This window comes from Sphaerodactylus townsendi, linkage group LG04 (assembly GCF_021028975.2).
Source record: "Sphaerodactylus townsendi isolate TG3544 linkage group LG04, MPM_Stown_v2.3, whole genome shotgun sequence".
In the NCBI taxonomy this organism is placed as follows: Eukaryota; Metazoa; Chordata; class Lepidosauria; order Squamata; family Sphaerodactylidae; genus Sphaerodactylus; species Sphaerodactylus townsendi.
The window spans coordinates 41277783-41297626 of NC_059428.1; the positions used below are offsets into that span (position 1 = coordinate 41277783).

General features: G+C 38.5%; 2 protein-coding genes across 4 annotated transcripts in view; one reads left to right on the plus strand and one right to left on the minus strand.

Moving 5' to 3' along the window:
• Window positions 1-13138, plus strand: part of LOC125431562 (filamin A-interacting protein 1-like) — a 125039-nt gene extending 111901 nt beyond the window's left edge. The window contains exons 3-5 of the mRNA XM_048494474.1: window positions 2664-2941; window positions 7583-7756; window positions 12956-13138. Coding sequence (XP_048350431.1) covers window positions 2729-2941; window positions 7583-7756; window positions 12956-13138 — 570 coding nt within the window. The 5' untranslated portion in view covers window positions 2664-2728. The remainder of the gene's footprint in view (window positions 1-2663; window positions 2942-7582; window positions 7757-12955) is intronic.
• CMSS1 (cms1 ribosomal small subunit homolog) overlaps window positions 1-19844 on the minus strand; it is a 232130-nt gene that overhangs the window by 135757 nt on the left and 76529 nt on the right. The window lies entirely within an intron of this gene.

Genomic DNA, 19844 nt, shown 5'->3' on the forward strand with positions numbered 1-19844 from the left:
GACAACTTAATTCCTTTTCAAGTTAGAATTTACTGACATAGGTGTCAAGACATGTTTCAGTTTTTATACCACTATATTCCTATATGCTGCCTTGAGTAATTTCATAGGTTCATCAACCAATTACTTTTTTATGTAAGAACGTGCTTAGGGACCCCATACAGAGAAGGAGAAGTCTTTGATGTTTATTTTGCTTTTTAGCATCGCTAATGAAATGTGAAGTTGTCTGTTCATCATTTCTGCTACAGAAACCCTGGGGATTTTTGTTGTTGTTGTTTTGCTGCCTAAGACTCAAATATAGTGTGACTTTCTATGAAATGTCAGTGACAACAAATAGATGTAATTAACACAAAACCACACCCAAACATTTGTACAACCGCTTCATTTTAAAAGAGTAAATTTTGTTTCTATCAAATATTTACAGAAATTTCCTGCATAGAAAAATGTCTTTTTCACAGGATATCATAACAACTTTAAGGAAGATATAACAAGCCAATACATATTTTAAAGATCGGTAGGAGACTGAGATTTGACAGGTATCTCCATAGAAAACCTATAGATTATGACTACATACCTGGAAAAACCAACTGATTGGTATGACTTTAATCTCGAGAAGTGTAGACTTCGGCAAATGGAACCTACATGAATTAGAAGATTGGTGCCAACAACCCTCACTATACATGCCAGACTCCTAATAGAAGCTATATATAATCTTTGTCAATCTTCTTCAAAAAGGAACTGTGATCAAAAAATTGTTTTAAAGATAACCCTTTCCAATAGAAATGCCACAAGAACACAGTACTGCATCGATTTTATGGAATTCCATCATGTAGGCAAGGTTTTCCAATAATTAAATTCCTAAATGGAATGTGCAGGATACTAATGACATGATTGCAAATTTGAAACTGCAATTTTTTCCTAGAAACTGGTTGTAAGTACCATATACTTTTTTCCGAATTTTGCCATTTATGCTTTAAGGGAATATCAAGCAGCAATTTAAACTCCCCTAAGATTACAAAATAAAAATTAAGGTTACAGGTGTTTTTTTTAAAAGAAGAAACAGCATGCCAACATGCTGTTTCTTTTTTAAGAACCTGTAACCTTAATTCAACAGAGTTATTTTCAACAGGGGAAAACAGCATTTTTAACTTGCACTATTTTTGTAATTTGAGAAAGCTTAACAGTTTGGAGGTAGCTGAGAGCATTATTGAAAACTGTGGCATATACTATGAGCGCAGCCAGCATCTTATCTGATTGTCAAGCGTGATATGATAATCAAGTATCATATTGTTTTTCCAAGTTATGGGTGGGTAGAAATTTCAAAGTGGGGTGGAGGTATTACATCTTTTTTGCAGGATTTCTCTGATTTGCTTGCGAAGGCTATGAATTAATCGACTCTTTAGTAATTTTTTTTGTTGGTAATTCATTTTTACGGCAAAAGATGCAGCAGCCTCCCAAACAAAATCAATCAACAGTACAAAGAGCAGGTTAAGCAAAATCTCTTTCTTCAATTTGCAGTATCTTGTGCTTGTAGCATGCTGGGCAGTTATACAATATTCCGCACTATTACAAGCCACCTGCCAAGTGACACAATAACATAATTGCACCAATTTAATTCAGGCTACATCCTAACTGCTTAATCAAGATGTTTCAAAATGTATATACATTTAGAAAATAATTTTTCCCAAACCCTACATTCCATACATATTTTATGATTAAAATAATGGAAGGGATGGCTTATCATTCTAGCTTTCTGAAATATTCAATAAGGAAATATTGCTGGGGATATTTTTTAGAAATTTCAGAAAAACTCAAATCCCCATTTGAAAAAAATATGTTTTCTTTACTGATCTCCATTTGGACATACTACAATATATATCTTACAATCTTCATTTTCTAATTACAGTAAACCTCCAACAGGAAGACAGAGAAAGCAGTAGATCCTGACTCTTTCAGGCACACAGACCTAGATTCTATCCTACGGAGCTGTATTGCTTACCACCAACAGTCCCTCTAAGGTTTCCTTACTACTGCATAGCTCTTGCTGAGCAGAACTGAGCTTTCTATTTGTAGCAAGAGCTCTGTTTAGCCAGGTTGAAGTGAGAATACAACGAAGTTTGCATAGCCGCGCATTTACAGGGAATGTTGCTTGTCATTTTGTTCTGTTCTTCTACCAACATCAAATTTCAACAACTAATTTAAAGAAGCACATTTTTAATTGTCCCAGAAGAAAAAAACCCAAACACATCCTAAAACAACCTGGCACAAATTGAAACAGGTGATATCCTGAACTGCTGCTTAAAAATAAAGGTAAAAGATGCACCTAGTCCTGAGCTGGATAGCCTCAGGCTATCCTGATCTCTCCAGATCTCAGGAGGTAAGCAGGGTCAGCCCTGGTGAATATTTGAATGGGCAAATTCCAAAGAAAATTAGAAACATGACATGAAGACAGGCAATAGCAAACCTCCTCTGAAAACAATGTGCTTTGAAAACACTATGAGATCGCCATAAGTCAGCTGTAATTTGACAGTGTGAACATGCATGAGCGTGCGCAAACACACATACACAAGGCACCTGCTCCTGGGCACATTCCAAGGAACGTTAAGCCTTGTATTCCCCTGCAAGATTGTTGTTTTGACCATTTATTTTTTCTCTTCCCTCACCAGGTATTTGGAAATGCGTTGTAGAAGTAACAGCACAGAGCATCGTTCCCCATTAAAACACTAAAAAAATGCTAAGTGACACCCAAGTGGAAGATATCCGCTGCACTGAGAGAGTAAAAATGAAGAGGAAACAAATCGAAAAAGACTGCACAGCAGAACCAAACACTATTCTAAGAAGTCCCAAATTATATAAGAAGCAGAAAAGCTATTCCAAAAAGAGAGATGACCTTTCTCGAGATGACCTTTTATTTCTCTTGAGTGTGCTAGAGGGTGAATTACAGGTCAGTATAATTATAATCATGGCTGGTATTACATGAAGGTCCCAGAACCTATAATGGCATTCCATCAAGTTAGTAAGGAATAATGCGTACCTTTGGATGACATTGAACGGCAACTCTGTCGGGATGAAAAAATGCAGCACAGTGTAGTCTAATCTCGTCAGATCTCAGAAGATAAGCAGGGCAGTACTTGGAAGGGAAACCAGCAAGGAAGGCTCTGTACTGCAGAGGAAGGCAAGCCACCTATGCTTCTTATTTGCCTTGCAAACCCCTTGCTGGGGTCACCATAAGTTGGCTACCTGACGTCTGTGTATATAGAAACACATACATCTCTAGACTCCAACTTTACATGTACCGAGGCTGAGGTGCAGACTAACACTCAAAAGAACAAGTGGCGATAAGCTTCTTAAAGAGAAAAGGGATTCATTTAATTAACAGAAAAGAAACCAAAATAGAAGTTAAATGGTTTGCAGAGTAAAGTTTAGATTTACAGAAAAGCATCAGTAGAAATTATCCACCTTTCCCTAACAAACCGCCTAACTGGGGAAACAGACTAGAAGGAATGGATGTAAGAGAGGCCAGCTCGACAAGAGAGGATGGGGGGGGTTCTCTACAGGCCAAAATGAAGCAACGGCTCTGAGTTGAATTTGACTAGGTAGGGGAAGCGAAAGCAGCAAAGCAGGTCCAAAGAGAGACCAACAGTGAAGTTGGGGTAATTGGATGAATCAAAACCAGCTACAAAAACTGGGGCTGAGGGGAACTTTCTATACCCTTTTGTCCAACGTGAGGAGGGGAAGGGGTATGGGATGGGGGACGGATTGAAAATTCTGTCTCTGTGGAAATGAGCTAGTTTGAAAAGAAAGTCTTTGTTTGCTTTGTCTTCTCCTTTTGCATTACAAGATACCAGAATGATTGCTTGGGCATCTATGGCTGGGCACTTGACATGACTGGAGAAGGGCATAGCCTTCCTGTTCAGTTGTTAAAATATGGGTGAAATTGCTGGAATCAGTCTGTGTTTTTTTTAAAAAAAACCCAGAGTAAGGATTACTGTCATATGGTGACTAAGGACCAATCTATATGTTGTATGGGAACTGATTCCCTGATATACAGCTTAGCCTTTAAAAGCAGCCAGAAGAGAAGAGGTTGGAGAGGAAACCAGTTCCCAGCTTTGTTCTTGGGAATCCAAACATAATTCTCTAAAGTAATGTTTGGCTTGGCCTTAAGAGACCAAGCGGAAAGCCAGGAATTCCCATATTCAACTTCTGAATCCAGAGGTTTACTTTTCTTCATAATGGCTATTACTGAAAACACCTAATTTGGTATTTAGAATAATAAATAGTAAGAAAATTATCCTGACAGTACAAAAAAAAAGCTTGGAGAAGATGTCTTAATACTACCCTAGGACAAGAAAGAAGGATTGTATCATCTGCATAAAGTAGAATTAATATTGAGTGAACAACCAAACTAGGTAAGTGGGAATGATTGCCTTGCAATTTATTTGGTAAATCATATGAGTAGAGATTAAATAGATCTGGTGCCAAAATAACCCCAGTCCAACTCCTTTTGTAACTGGGGTTTGAGAAATAACCAGTTGTAGGACATCTTATTCGCATAGAAGTTAAAGTGCATAAAGAAACAATCAGATGCAATTGGTTCTGGTGGGTTTTCCGGGCTGTGTGGCCGTCGTCTGGTGGATCTTGTTTCGCCTGCATCTGTGGCTGGCATCTTCAGAGGTGTGTCACAGAGGGAAGTCTGTTACACACTGTGATGCAATAATTGTTTAGGAATTTTCAACTGATTTAATTTGTCCCTGAGCCTTGTGCGGGAGATATTATCAAAGGCCGCTTTGAGACTCATAAAAGTGTTACATAATTTCTACTTAGGGTAAGATGAATATTTGTCAACAAGAAATGAGAGCATTTATGCATGATATAATGTAGATGAACCTTTTTTTAAAAAAAAAGCCAATTTGTTCTAGACCTGGTATTGACAAGTTGTAACTCCACCTATGAAGTAGATGGACTGTACACAGCTTGATATTTGTCTATAACTGGCTGAAGAATGAGATAGAATCATAGAATTATAAATTTGGAAGAGACCCCAAGGGCCATCAAGTCCAATCCCCTGCAATGCAGGAACACACAATCAAAGCACTCCTGACAGATGGCCATCGAGCCTTTGTTTAAAAACTTCCAAAGAAGGAGACTCCACCACACTCCGAGGTAGTGCATTCCACTGTCGAACAGCCCTTACTGTCAGGAAGTTTTTCCTGATGTTTTGATTAACCTTTCTTATATAGTGGAACAACAAATGCTTCTCATCATCTTTCAGGAATTTTTCCAGTTGAATCTATCATAGTAAATAAACTTTGTGGAGCACACCACTCACATTAGGTTTTAAAAAGTAAGCAAAGGCAAAGTATGGGAGTCTGACAAAATCAGATAAATCTTCAGATCAGTGATAACCAATGATATACAAGACGGTTTAGAATGGATAATCTATAGCTCCATTGGTTTAAAAAAAGATTCCTCCAGGGAGTGATAGACAGAACCACCTGGGATGGATTTAAAATCAAGAAAGTTACACTAGATCAAATGGACTGGTAAACAAAGCATGAATTTTGGAAAAATCCATCATTTGCAGGGAGATCAGAATTTCAGCCTTAGAATTCAATTGGACAGTGAGTCCTTCAGCTCATGTAGCTTTTAATAAATTTTCTCTATAGTATGGGCAACTGAAATAGTCTAACAAGACTTTGTGCAAAGATCAGTTTTCTGAGCTAAGAACCTCAATACCTAAATGACATGGTCATCCCCGTGGGGAAAGATACTGCCATTTCCAGGGGCTGGCATATCCAGATCCCAGATGTCAAAGGAGTTTGAATGGAACATTTCATCAATGCTTCTTTGTTTAGGCTGAACAAATTCTGATGGGTTGCTAACTAATGCTCTCTTATTCCCCATTATTAATTATAGTTTGAAATGTAATTTTAATAATAAAACAATAAAAGTGAAATGCTTGTAAAATAATCTACCTAGTTATTATGTATGATGTGCTTTTAAAATAATCTATTTCGTTATTACTTATTTTGTGTAATTTATTTATTACTTATGTTTCCCCTCAACACTGAAAAGAAGATAGGGCTATGCCTAACCATGTGCCAGGAAACCAAAAAAAAAGGGGGGGGGGAGGAAAGATGCCAGGTGACTGGTGATAACTTTACTATCTTGCAAAGACCCTATACATTTTGCGATGCAAACTTCTTCAGGTGGATCCATAATTTTATATTAAATACAAATAGTAGCAGGACCTCACAATAAAAATTACCAGAAATGATTGAAATTAATATTAATTTAAAAGACATGATAAAATTAAGCTCAAGAAAGGATACTTATTAATGAAAGTATGGTATAAGATGACTAGTCTATATATTGGCCATGAAGCAAGACACAACATCCAGGTAACTATTTCTTATTTCATTCAGTCACTATGAGGAAAAGTTAAATTGTTAAAAAATGCAGTAAGTTCTATCTGTATCACCACCGAGCACACGGTAATTTAAATTCTGAGTTCTCCACACGTGCAGGGAAGTGCATCCCCAATTTGCTGATTTGCTAACTATTAACAGTAAGAGGAATTTTATTACAATCTATGGGATTTAAAAGTCCTGACTTTAGCTGGAATGGTGTACATCTCTATTTGCTTGCATGAGAACATGTAAAGTATTTAGAAACAGAGTCTAAAGTACCATGATTTTTAAAGGTGACATCCAAATTGTGCCACTTTTAAACAGCCTGCTTCGTATGAGGCTGTACAAGATCGAAACTGAACTGAAATCTACGGTCTTTAGCATCATTAATTATTGTTGAAAAATTTTGGCCACATGCATGGCGTATGCATTGTATAAGTAATCACAAACACACACAAGTCACTCTGCCAACTTTCAGGCCAATTAATCTTGTTTTAGTGAACTGCCATTATTGCATGCTATTGGAATGCATGTTACGGAAGGTCACATCCTCTGCACCAGGTACGTCACTGGCTTCAGTACACAAACACATATATATGTAACAATAGTAGCAGACAGCTTCTGGCTTGATTTAAAACAACAAAGGGTGACTTTGTACTCCTGCTCCCACAGAAGGTATGAATAACCTGATAATCTAAAAACAGCTGCCAATATCTTTAAGAATATTTTCCCATGTGACATTTGTTCAATACAACACCCCTCAAACAACAACATACACATCCTGCCCCACCCTCAAATCAGTATTAAAATTATGTAGGCAGACATTTGTGATTTATGTAGGCAGAAATTTGTGACAGCACTCACTCATCCATAGCCACATTTCCATATGTTCTTGCCATCATTTGGCACACAGTGGGATGAGCTGAAACTTACAGGATGGATGTGGGGCAAAGCATGCAGGGGGAATGAAGGAACAAACCATCAGACACTACACTTATTTTAGGGTAAAAATGTCCTTTTCCAATCATTCATGGCCTTAGTTACATGAATATAAAAAACTACCAGTTACAAGTAAAAGATCACTCATAGGAAGAGAAACATGTCTGGCAGAAAAACTAAATTCAATAAGTGGATACTCAGAATTAACCTCACTGGAGTACAATGTGTTTCTGCAGGCACAAGATGAAGTCATAGGAGTTCTGAAGGCAGAAAAAATTAATCTCGCTTTACTTGAAGCACAATATGGCTTTGTTACTCCAAAAAAGGTCCTTGAAGCACTTCAACGGGATGCTATACAAGCCAAGACTACACTATGGCAGGAGGATATCTACGAAAAACCCATGGGAGAGGTATGTACTGTGCAAAATGTATTCGTGCAGAGATTACAATCAATAGAATTAGCCTCATTAATTTAACTAGAGAAGGGCAAGTGCTAGAAATGTAAGACATTGTTTTGTGGAATACTGCAAACTCAACTCTGATGACATTCTTTAGCTCCAGACAAATTCAGACGTGGTTGTCAACTAGCAGAAAGTCCAGGCACTCTATGAATTTAAAAGCCCGCAATGAAAAGTCAGCATTCTAAAAGAAACTAATGGGTCTACTAATTTGTTTTAAATCTACAAGTGCCTTTGGACACAGGGTGGTGGGTACAATGTCAAAATGGCTGCTCAAGGAGCAGAACCAACCATAAAATAACAGGAAGGTCATGCATAACTCTAATAGTAATTCTTCAACATTGTAGGCAACAGCTTTCTTCAACAGACTGCCTTTTAAAAAGAACACATGTTCTTGCATACCCATAGCTTACCTTCATTAATGCAGTAAAGACTCTTGTGCTGTGGTGACAGTTGCTGCCAAAACAACTTTTAAAAAATCTGTAGTCAATCAGATTTCCAATGGTTAATCAGACTCCTTGGTGGGCACAGGTGCCAGTGGCCCCCAACATTTTCTAAACATAATTGGTAGGCAACACATTTGTGGACCCCTGGTCTAGAGCCATCCATAAATTATCTCATAAATGCTGTTTTCACCTTATTCCCTCAGCCAAACCATTCTGTCACAACTTTACTTACTGATTACCCTCACTTTATTTATTTTTTATTTGTATGTGATAATTCCAAGGGTCAGGCAGGACCAAATACTTTCCTGCATCACTATCATCAGGTTCTGGTCCTGTTCACACAGATCAATTATTTTCAAATACATTACATCTTGCTTCATTTCAAATTTTGCAAGTAGATTCAAAGGATGATTTTAGAAGGTGCTGTGAGCTGACAGTCAAGAGCCCCTGACACAATAAAGGAGTCTTGACTCATCTGTTCCATTCTGGGATAAATGGCTTTGTAAACAAGCAGGCATGTCATCTCTAGTTCACAAAGGAGTGTGGAATGTAGAGTTCCCATGATAAACAGAAAGAGACCTGTACGTGACAAAAGAGTGAAACTTCTTGAATATCACTCCCACCTTCCTTTAACCTCTATGTGAAGCAGCATATGACCTGAAGCTCACATAATTCCTCCCTGCTTTTATTTCACCACACACGGGGTGAACAAGAGGACTTACATTTTATTTTAATGTGCCTTTGGGATCTTCTAGAAACACCAGGAGAAAGATGCTTGAATACCCAGAGTGAAAGAAGATGCTCGCTGGAAAAGTATCTTCCAGTTCATACTTTCACATCTACACAAAGTAACCAGAAAGGAGGGAGAGACGCAAAGTGGAGATTGAACGTATCTAAGCATTCAACATTTGCCTTGTGAATAAAGCAAGAAAGTTCAGAGATGGAAGCCTCTTGCAAAATATTCCCAGTTATGCTGCAATCTTGGTGGTCAGAAGAGAGAGTTAAGAGCCTACATGATAAAAGGACTTAGTTCAAAATGCTGGCACTGTGGAGACCAAGAGGCATATTATAGCCATATGTGGATAGAATGTTCAGAAGTAAAAAATTTTTGGACAACTGTATTAATATATATCGAGAAACTGGTGAAGATAAAGATTGATTTAAATAATGACTTAATGTTTATGGGAGTAATGGAAGACAGAAGGGTGGAAAAACAATATAGTTATATATACAAAATAATGATTAAAAGCTTGCGCCCATACAACAATAGCCTTGGGCTGGAAAGAAGAAAGAAAAAAAAATGGACAATTCAGAAATGGTTTCCAAGAATGATATTTAGGATACAAAAGTGACATTGGATATTTTAGATGCTACTAACCAAAAAAATAAGACGCGGCATTAGACAAACAGAAATGAAATTCTTGAAAATATGGATAATATACGTGGACTGGATGAAAGAAGTTCGAGTCATCGAAGAAAAATGGGAGAAGAGGCTACAAAGAATGAACTTACTGCTGTTTGTGTGAAAAAACTAAGAAGAAGCAATGGGGGGGGTGGGAGAAAAGGGGGAAAATGTATTGTTTGAAAATGTATGAAGAAAGAAATTATTATCATAAATTGTAAAATTCAAATGATACAATAAAAAATTTAAAAAAAAAAGAAGAGAGAGTTAAGCAGGAAAGTACTCAAAATGTTCCTCGATGCACGGGCATAAAGAAGAGTTCTACTCAAAGCTCTACTTAAGAGGAGGATAAACTCTAAAATGGTCCACAGTACTCAACCAATAATATTAACCGGTGGTGATAGGGCTGCAGCTCAATTTGTAATTACTAAAAGACAGAGCTGAATTCTATTTATGCAAGTTTAGATGTGGGGAGGGGATTCACATTCTCCTGGGCTTGAGGGAATCCAGCTTTGTGTCTGCAAAGAATTGTTTGGATTTTTTGTGTGTGTGTTTCTTCCTCAAGTGTGGACAAAGTACTGTACAACAGGAGGAAAAACCCAGAAACCTCACATGTTCCACTGAAATCCAACTTTACTTCGACAAGACATATTCTTCACTTTTCACATCAAAGTCCAGTTTATCAGCAGAATACTTTAGTCATAAATGCAAGTAAGGCAAGAGCAGTAACAGCTTTCTCAAGTGGCTACAATTTGAGCTCAAAAATGTTGACTGTCATCTGCTTTATAACCTAAAAAATCGTTTCATAAAAATCTACAGAATGTGGTTACTATGCTGATGTATAATATCGGAGGCATGGTAAAGAAAGTTAGACAATTAAGCTTATAATTCTAGGGACACATTCCTGAGAGTAAATCCCACTGAATAATGTAAGATTTACTTTTGAGTAGATTGGCTTAGGATTTCTCCTCCAAAAGATGAACTATAATAAGAATTAAATCCGTATGTAGTGCATTTTCAAATCTTTTTTCTCTCCATTCAAATACACACACGTTTGGAATGTACTTTATTACTATTCACTATAAAATACCCCCACATGTAGAACTCTACCTTCAAGCTTTTCCACCCCATCACCACTACCACCACCACTACCTCCCCTCTCCTCTCTCTCTCTCTCTCTCTCTCTCTCTCTCTCTCACACACACACACACACACACACAGTGCTGGGCAAAAAGGTGAAATTTGTTCAAGGAGCTTGAAACCTAAGCATTCTAATTATGATCTAAATCAGGTGAAATTCAGATGCAGAGGTCAACTTATTTTCTTTTAAAAAACACACTATTATATCACAGAATGGAAATGATCCCAGGAACACTTCTGACTTGCCACAAAAATTCCAAAACATAATTTGGACTTCTATCTTGCATAAATTATGCAAATGTTTTCTTTTTAGCATTACATGGCAGCAAAAGAGTTTCTAACACCACTGGACTTTGGCACTATCAAAGGCAGCAGTAAACATTCTAAGAATAGTCAAAATGGTACATATCTCTAATACTCAATGAAGTTCCGAAAACAATGCACAGAAATACTACACAGAACATTTTTCAAAGGCCGTTAAAATAAAAACATAACTGTATTTTGTTAATTAGGTTAAATATTTATGAAAAGCCAGGGCTAACTAGCACTAAAGTGTGGGAAAGAGTTTTGTGGACTTCCCCATACTTCTCTGGCAAACTGCCTTATGGCGGGCCCCTAACATTACTACGGTACCGTAGCATTTAACTGCTAGACTTGGCTTGAGAGCAGTGCGCCGATGCTATAGCCATTCCGGTCATGACTGAATCACGCCCAGCCGGAGAATTACCAAGCTTATTTTGTGTGTATTTTGGTTCTAAGTTTAAGTCTGGGACATTTTTAATTTCTAAGGGCAAAAATATTCATTAAGAGAAGCAGACAGCCTTGAGTTCAATTTGTTAAGAACTCACTTGAAAACCTAGTCCATTTCTCCATTGCAACACAGATTTAAGCAATTATTACATAAAGATGAATTCACTGTATCCGCAAGTGGCAATTAACCACTGCAGAGTGTTTACCACATAGATACATACACCCAGTAGACAACTGAACTTCATGTCATATGAATTGGCCTGAGAGGGTACTCCAGTTCTGAGCACTAGAAAGGGGTAGACGTTAATGCCTGAAGTATTATATATGTGGAGTGAGAAATTTTCCCTCTTTTTTGAGTCTTCCTAAATTCTAGGAGCAATGTAGTTCCTTTCTCTCTTTGAACAGGTATTGTGTTAATGCCAAGGAGGCAAAGTCTCATATTGTAGTAATTGTAAACCATCACCTCCAGGAGAACATGAGATGCGCTTTTGGTTCATCCTGATCAAGTTATACTTACTGTTATATGATTAAGTTATATGTTACCTGGATTTCAGTAAAGCTTTTGACAGGGTTTCCATGATGTTCTGATGAGTAAACCAGAGTACTGGGCTCTAAGAAAGTTAGATGCATAGGGAACTGGTTGATGAACAGCACTTAAAGAGTAGTTGTCAATGGCATTTCATCCGAATGGCGGGAGGTTGCCACAGGGCTTGGTTCTAGATCCAGAACTTTTCACTGTAAACCAACAAGCGAATCCATCTAATAAGCACACTTCTGCACCAATAGCTGATGCAGATATTCACCTCCCTTCCCACTGCAGTTTTTAGACAGACCATAATGAACTCTCCTGTTGAGTCTCTTAATGCACGTTGTTTGACTGTTTCCTAAGAGAAAGTGGATAATCTCAAAATATCATTAAATCTCTGCCAATGGCAGGTTATTACTTGCTGGGCTCACACTGTACCCCTGAATCACTACACAAAACCACACAATATGGCAGATCTGGTCAGAATTTTTTTAAATCAAGAACTTTGCCCAAGTTTTTCATAAGAACTCACTCTGGTCCCTCTAATTTATGTCAAATTCTAGACAAATTTACCCCAAGTTTGCTCTTTCCATAGAAAACAAACATTCAAACAGCAGATCAAAAAAATACAATCCAGTAGACACAGACTGACAAACTATGAAGTCTAGAATATTTATAAAATAGAATTCAATATATTTGTAATCAATTCCGACATAACACTTGACCAAAAAGCATCTGAAAGATTAATATAAGTTCAGTTGCTAATGTATATTTCTCTGTAGCTGGTGCTAATAACACTACTAATTAGAATAAATCTAAGGTACATTTAAAACATGTCGCTTTGACAAAAATCACAACAGTGAGAGAATCTTGTTACTCTTTTTCAGCTTGATAAAGTAGTTGAAAAGCACAAAGAAACACACCGACGGATGCTGGAGCAACTTTTGATGGTAGAAAAATCTCATAGGCATACTCTATGTGAGCTAGAAGATGAGAAGAGGAAGCACGCAGAATACATGGAGAAAAGCGATGAATTTACTAATTTACTGGAACAGGAACAAGAAAGGTAGGGCAGCTGTAAAATTACCAAATATTCAAAATAACAGTACTTTCTAAGTATTTTCATTTTCAGCTTCAAACTTCTATCCAGAAATTGGACACACAGCTAAGTCAAGTATCGAAACTTCCCCTGACATTAAGTTGTCAGTAGAAAAGGGGGCAGATCCCCCATTATGTGTCCCTTATGCTACACCTGAGGTTGAGCTGTCCAGGGGCTCAGCAAGTTCCAGAAGAAAAGATAAAGGCAGGAAAATTAATTTCCATGAGCTCTGCTGGTCCACTGACACTGGACAGGATGCACCCAAACTTGATGCATAAGAGCAGACTATGATGTTGGTACCATCATTATCATGTTTTCTATAATGATGTAGTCTTTTTTTAGGCTATCCCATCTCCCTCTTGTTTTGCCCTTTCGATACTGGTATCAAACCCTACATGCTTTACTTTGTTTCTTTAAGAATTTGTTGGCAGAAGTACTTTGAGAAGAGGTTTAAAGCACATATATTGGTAAAGCTAATTTGATAAGAAATCTGCTCTCGTTTCCTTCTTCAGAATAATTCCTTTTCAAGTTTGATGTACATATATTTCTGGAGGGATGTGCTATGCCCTTTCATATTGCCAGATGTACCGCTCCAGTGCTAATATCAATAAAAAGGAATTGTGTGGGTCAAGTGAATGATATATCAGCGCCAAAGAGGATTTTCCATTTGGGTTTATTGTCCCATAGCGGAGGGGTGAAACTAGGGCACAAATTTCTTCTAGTTTCTTCCCTTCCCTTACATGGAAATTGGCTGTTGGTTTTTAATTGGCCATTTATGCACTTGTGGTCTCCTTCACATTGAGCATACATTCCCTTCAGGTTGGATTCTCAGTTATGTGCATGTTTTCCCCTTTTAGAACTCACCATGCTCTCAAATCAGAGAATCTGAGGTTTCTTATAGCTCTCAAAATATGACTTTTTCTCTCCCTTTGCTGGGAAAGTGAAGGGAATCAGAATGTATTTCACTTTCTTCAGGGCTTCTCGCTCCTTCCCACTTTCCCCTGCCCATACAGCAGCAGTTTCTCCCACTCTTCTGGTCACCACATTAAAAAGATTGAAAGGGCTGGTTTTTTTAAATGACATAAAACTTGCATGTCCTAGTGAACTAACACTAGACAAAAGATGGCACCCAAAAGAACCCAGTATGCAACCCCCCACCCCCAGGTTCCACGGAAAGGACAAGGATGTGCAATTGAGGTGGGGAGCAGGAAAAATGGTGGATTGGATCAGCTAGGGATAGTTCACAGGAGGAAAATTTCTATGTAACCCTCCCCCCCCCCCCCGGAAAAAAAAGTGCATGAAAAACTTGCTGTGGAGCAAATAGCCACTAGGTAAGTAATGCATGTATAAATGGCCATTGAGTGCCTGGGGTAGGTTACTGAATGATCTTTTAGAGTAATAGGTTTGCAGTCCTGAGTTGGAAAGAGAACTTTCTTGATTGCATTGCAAATAATTTCTCTGTTCTGTCATTCTTTTTCTTATAATTTCTTCTCTTGGGCTTTGTTTGGTTTTAATGTCATGTGTTTTAGCACCCGAGCTTTCTTGCATTGGGGGGGGGGGGGAGGTTGTACCGAATCTTTGGATGAAAGGCAAGGAAAGATGGACACAAGGTAAGGAGAAGGCACTCATAACATTTTAACATGGTCAAATTCAGCTTTAAAATGGCACGGACATCCATGGGTTAGATCCATGAGTTAGACCCATGGATACTATAGTGGCTAGTTTGACCATTAGCTGCTGTAGAACAGTAGGGATAGCTGCTGCCTTCTTCTTCCTCTTCTGCTCTTGGAATGTGTGGAAAGAATGGGCTTTAACATGGGTCACAGATCAAACTAGCCACCTTGAAAATGTAGCTCTGTACATATCCATATAGATGGTGATCATTTATGTTAGTGAAATAAATAAATAAATAGTAATTAGAAACAGAAAATATCATTCTTGAAGTTGTAAGCAACTAGAAATCAACCATTAGCTTGGTTTGAATATCTAGTGGATCATCCTCTGGTGAATTTTGTATCATGTGCTCATGGCTACCTCTTGGAGTTAAGATGGAGTCCAGGTATAAAAATAGCTAGCAGCCAGAGAACAGAGAGATAAGAACTTAGGTGAACTGCATTAGCATGCTCAGAGGGTTTATTACCTCCCCCTTGGTCCCCACCCAGCAGACCTATATTTTCCTGTTTGCTTTTCTGTTCTCCTGAAGCTTGTCTGCTTAGGTATGACCTGGCTGTCTATTGCTCTTCTCTTGCCTGGAGTCATCTACATTTCTATAGCATTGAATAGCTTTGTTCTTGGGAGGTGAGTCATCCCCCATTCCTGCTCCCCCCCACCTCTAGAAGCCAGACTGTACGGACCCAGTTGACATACACTGGGTTGTGAACTCTGGCACTACTTCTGAGGTATACAGCATTTAACTTCATCCATGTTCTGATAAGTCCTCACTTTTTAAGTACTGTTCACTTTTGGTGGCATGGTAAAATGAGAATTACTCAACGTATACGTAAAGAAAAAAATCAAGTGTAAACTGGTCACAGATTGTATGTGCATTCATAGTAACTTGTGAATAGGGCTATAGAGAAGTGGGTGTCTCCTGGACATGAGGTTGTTTTGGTTTGGTGAGGTTTGGTTCAGAGGGTCCAAAGTTATAACTACGGTGCCCCCATCCCCCCATTGTTTCCAGTGGGAGCTACCGTGTTTCCCCGAATATAAGACAGTGTCTTATATTAATTTTTGCTCCCAAAGATGCGCTATGTCTTATTTTCAGGGGATGTCTTATTTTTCTGTGTTCTGTTCGTCGGGCATGCTTCCAAACAAAAACTTTGCTATGTCTTACTTTCGGGGGATGCCTTATATTTCGCACTTCAGTAAAACCTCTACTATGTCTTATTTTTCGGGGATGTCTTATATTCGGGGAACCAGGGTAGTAGGAGATTAGGAGATGGGGGCTACACTTTTGAGGGCCCATAACTTTGGACCCCCTGAACCAAACTTCACCAAACCTGGGTGGTATCATCAGGTGAGTCTCCTAAAGATACCCTGAAGGTTTGGTGCTGCTAGCTTAACAATTGTACCCCTGACAGCAGGCACCTTCTAAATTTCCCCCGATTCTCCTTTTAAATCCATTCCCTTCGGCATGGATTTAAAGGAAGAATCTGAGGTCCCCAGTTTAAACATGGAAAGTGATGCTGTTTCAGGGTGGGGGAGAATCCACCCCAAAACAGCATCACTTTCAATGTTGTTTTAACTGGTGACCCCAGATTCTTCCTTTAAGATGGATTTAAAAGAAGAATCTGGGCTCCTCAGTCTAAACATCATTGAAAGTGATGCTGTTTGGGGGTGGATTCCAGCATCACAACAGCCGCCCATGGGGGGCCACCCGTAAAACTCAGATTTTGCACCTGGCTCCATTTTCTATAGGTACGCCTCTGCCTGGAGGGGAGGGAAGAAGGGACTGCTGGCTGCCGACTGGGAGCCCAGCTGGGGGACAGGGCAGGGAAGTCTGATGTCCCTGGCCTTGGAGAGCTGCTTTTATAAGCACTGAGGCCAGAGGCGGGGCTTGGGAGGGCCAGGGGCAGGTGGGGGCGTATCCCCACCCCCATAAAAAATCTATACCTACGTCACTGATCCAGCAGCACCTTAGATACAAAAAACATTTTCAGGGTACAAGCTTTTGAGAATCAAAACTTTCTTCATCAGATTGTGGAACAATCCCTAGCCAAATTTATCAGGAAATGCCAACTTTTATATCTTTCTAAGCTTTTTTTGGTTACTTTATACTGATTTTAGTTTTGCTGATATCTATTTTATTGATTTCTGCTTTGATTGTTATGTGCTATAAAATGTTGGGCTTTGATTATTGCTATGAGTCATCGTGGCGATCAGTTCTTGGAGTACAGTTTTACATAAATATTATGCTTACTACAGAAGCTCTAAAAGCTTGCCTTGTGCATAGTTTTACAGTGCAGATGACTAGGTGTCTGCTACTACGTGAAGAGAAGTTTCTATCGCTAAATGTGGCACTGTAGTTGCTTGCACAACTGGTATAATGAAATTCAAACTTGTTCTCATAATATTTTAACATCTGAAGGTTACTGCTTTGTAACTGGCCTCCTTTGCTTTATTGATTAGATTTTGGTGCTTTAAATTTGGTATTTTAAATGCTTTTACTTTTTTTAGATTTGTAAAACACTTATGGTGTAGTTTTGTTAAGAAGAAATGCAGGAGGCAGAAAGTTACCTAGATAATGGGATAGGTTGGGCTGTTAGCTACTACATAATTCCCATAATCAGAACAAATTCATGCAATCCCACATCTTAAAAGCGTAATGTCATATTACAAGTGAAATGCAATAGCATAAGACACATTACAATAGCATAAGACACATGAGCAGACTCCACACTAGCCCTGTTCAAGTTAAAGTAAATGCATGCACATCCTAAATGTATGTGCGTGCATGTTTTTCTAAGGAATAGCCAGTGTGTTTTCACTGTACAGAGGAACCAGTATCTTGAAAAATGCAGGGTTTCAATCACACGTTTTACATTTGAATGTAATAAGAATTATTTAATTCTTTTTATACTTACATTAACTGGAATTTGTGGAGGAAAATTAGGCATTTTTCTGTCATTATGATATACATTATGATGAACACATTTTTCTGTCATTAGAAGTGCCACAGTAGGCATATGTTCTCTTGGTATGGTAATGTTTACGAAATGCTTCCTCTCACTGCACCCCCCCCCCCCTTTGATCCCCCAAGATGTACTTGGGGGAGGGAGGTTTCTATTGACTCATGGAGACACCATTTTGGAGGAGGCCAAAGATTGCACTGGGAGTGTGTCAAGTTTCTATTTACACAGAAAAATTGCCATCATAGAATCCAAACTGCTCTGTTCTCAGAAAAGAAGCAGAATGTTTTCGAGAACCACAGCAAAAGTTCAACTGTAGCAGGAACATTTAAGGAAAAGAATGTGGCACAGGATATTGAGGATAACAGGAGGTGAAGTTAAGGAAAATGCTGAGGGAAAGCCTTTATGCCTTTGGATACAAAGATTTCTCACCAATTCACATGAGACAGAGAGATTAAAGTAGCTTTATGTCATTTTTAAAAACCTGCCTACTCTTCGAAACAGGAATTACAGCTGAAGAATCCTCCAAAGAGAACAGGAAAATATTACCGTCACATTTCCTATTCCCCTGACAGTTCCACTTGATTCTCAAAAGCATGAGAACATTGTCTTTGCATCCTACTGCTCAGAACAGCTTCCAGATGGAAATGTTTGGGTGTGAGAACTCTACCCTCACATGATGCATAGATAATACTTCCTCTGCTTTGTCTCCAGAACCTCAAGTTTCACAAAGTCTAGCATTACTTGTAATACTCCCTCCTCCTGCTACACCTTCTTCCTTTAAGTGCATCACAGAAAATGCACTGGTCCCATGAAACTAAATAACCATTAAGCAAACAAGAAAAGGTGTGTGCTTTCAGGAGAGACACTGGCCACCTTAACTATTTTATGGAAGACTGGTACACCCCAGAACCAACATTTAAGGCTGTGTATTTCTTCCTTGTATATTCAGAGTTCATAAAGCTCAGAAAGGCTGGAATGAAGAGCAGCTTTATTAAATGAAACCCAATGCTACATGATTTGCAAATAAATAGGTACAAGAACTGGGAAAATATATGAACAAACTTTAAGAAACAGTGGTCAAACTCAGACTAATTGTTTTTAAACTTGGAAACAGTTAACCAATCATACCTTGCAGCATTTATAGTATCTGCCTTGAAGGGGAAAAAAACTGAAGTGGCTAATGAGACCTTAGAGGATGCAATAATAGATTTTAGATTAAGTCTCAATTTTTGTGTTTTCTTTGGAGTACTCATTTATGTGGAAAACCCTAAAGGAGCATGATGTCACATGTTGAGTGGCGTCCAAAACATTTGCCAAATGATGTCGCCATCAGGCTATCTAAGCAATTGCATACCCAAGTGAAAAAGCTCTCACACAAATTAAGGCACAATCCCTTGATAATGATACTCTACAACTGTTGTTACACATACTCTTTATGTTGCCTTTCAGAATACAAGCTTATTTAAATTCTCAAACTATTAATTTTGATTCAAAGCTAAATAGGGTAAGGGAAATATATAGGTATAAAATAGTCTTGTAAGCTAACTCCCACCTTCTCGTAACATTCCACATGTTAGTGAGTCCACCAAGCATTTCTTCATCAGCACAGAAAATACCCGGTTAAATAGTGGGGAAGATGGACTTTGTGGAGGGAGCTCAGTGAGAATGTGACACCACAAAGTTGCTCTCTGGGAGGCCATTTCCTCCAGGAGAAGTGATCTCTGTAGTCCAGGGAGTCATTCTAATGCCAGGAGAACTCTAGCCCTCCCCCCCCCACCCCAATGTTGGTAATTCTACCTGGGAACAATGGACAATTTCCTCATATGAAGAGGGATGGCGGTAGCAGATGGTTTATTAAAGTCATGTTTAATGTAATGTTTTTAGCTTGATATCCCCCCTCCCCCAGTCCTTATCTTGGAGCTGTTTTTAATGAACTCTACATTCATATACACATTAAATCCAATGGAAAATTCTATCCATACATTTCAGCTGTATTGGTGTTTCATTTGTATACTGAACATTAGCCAATGCACTGATTACGCTGAC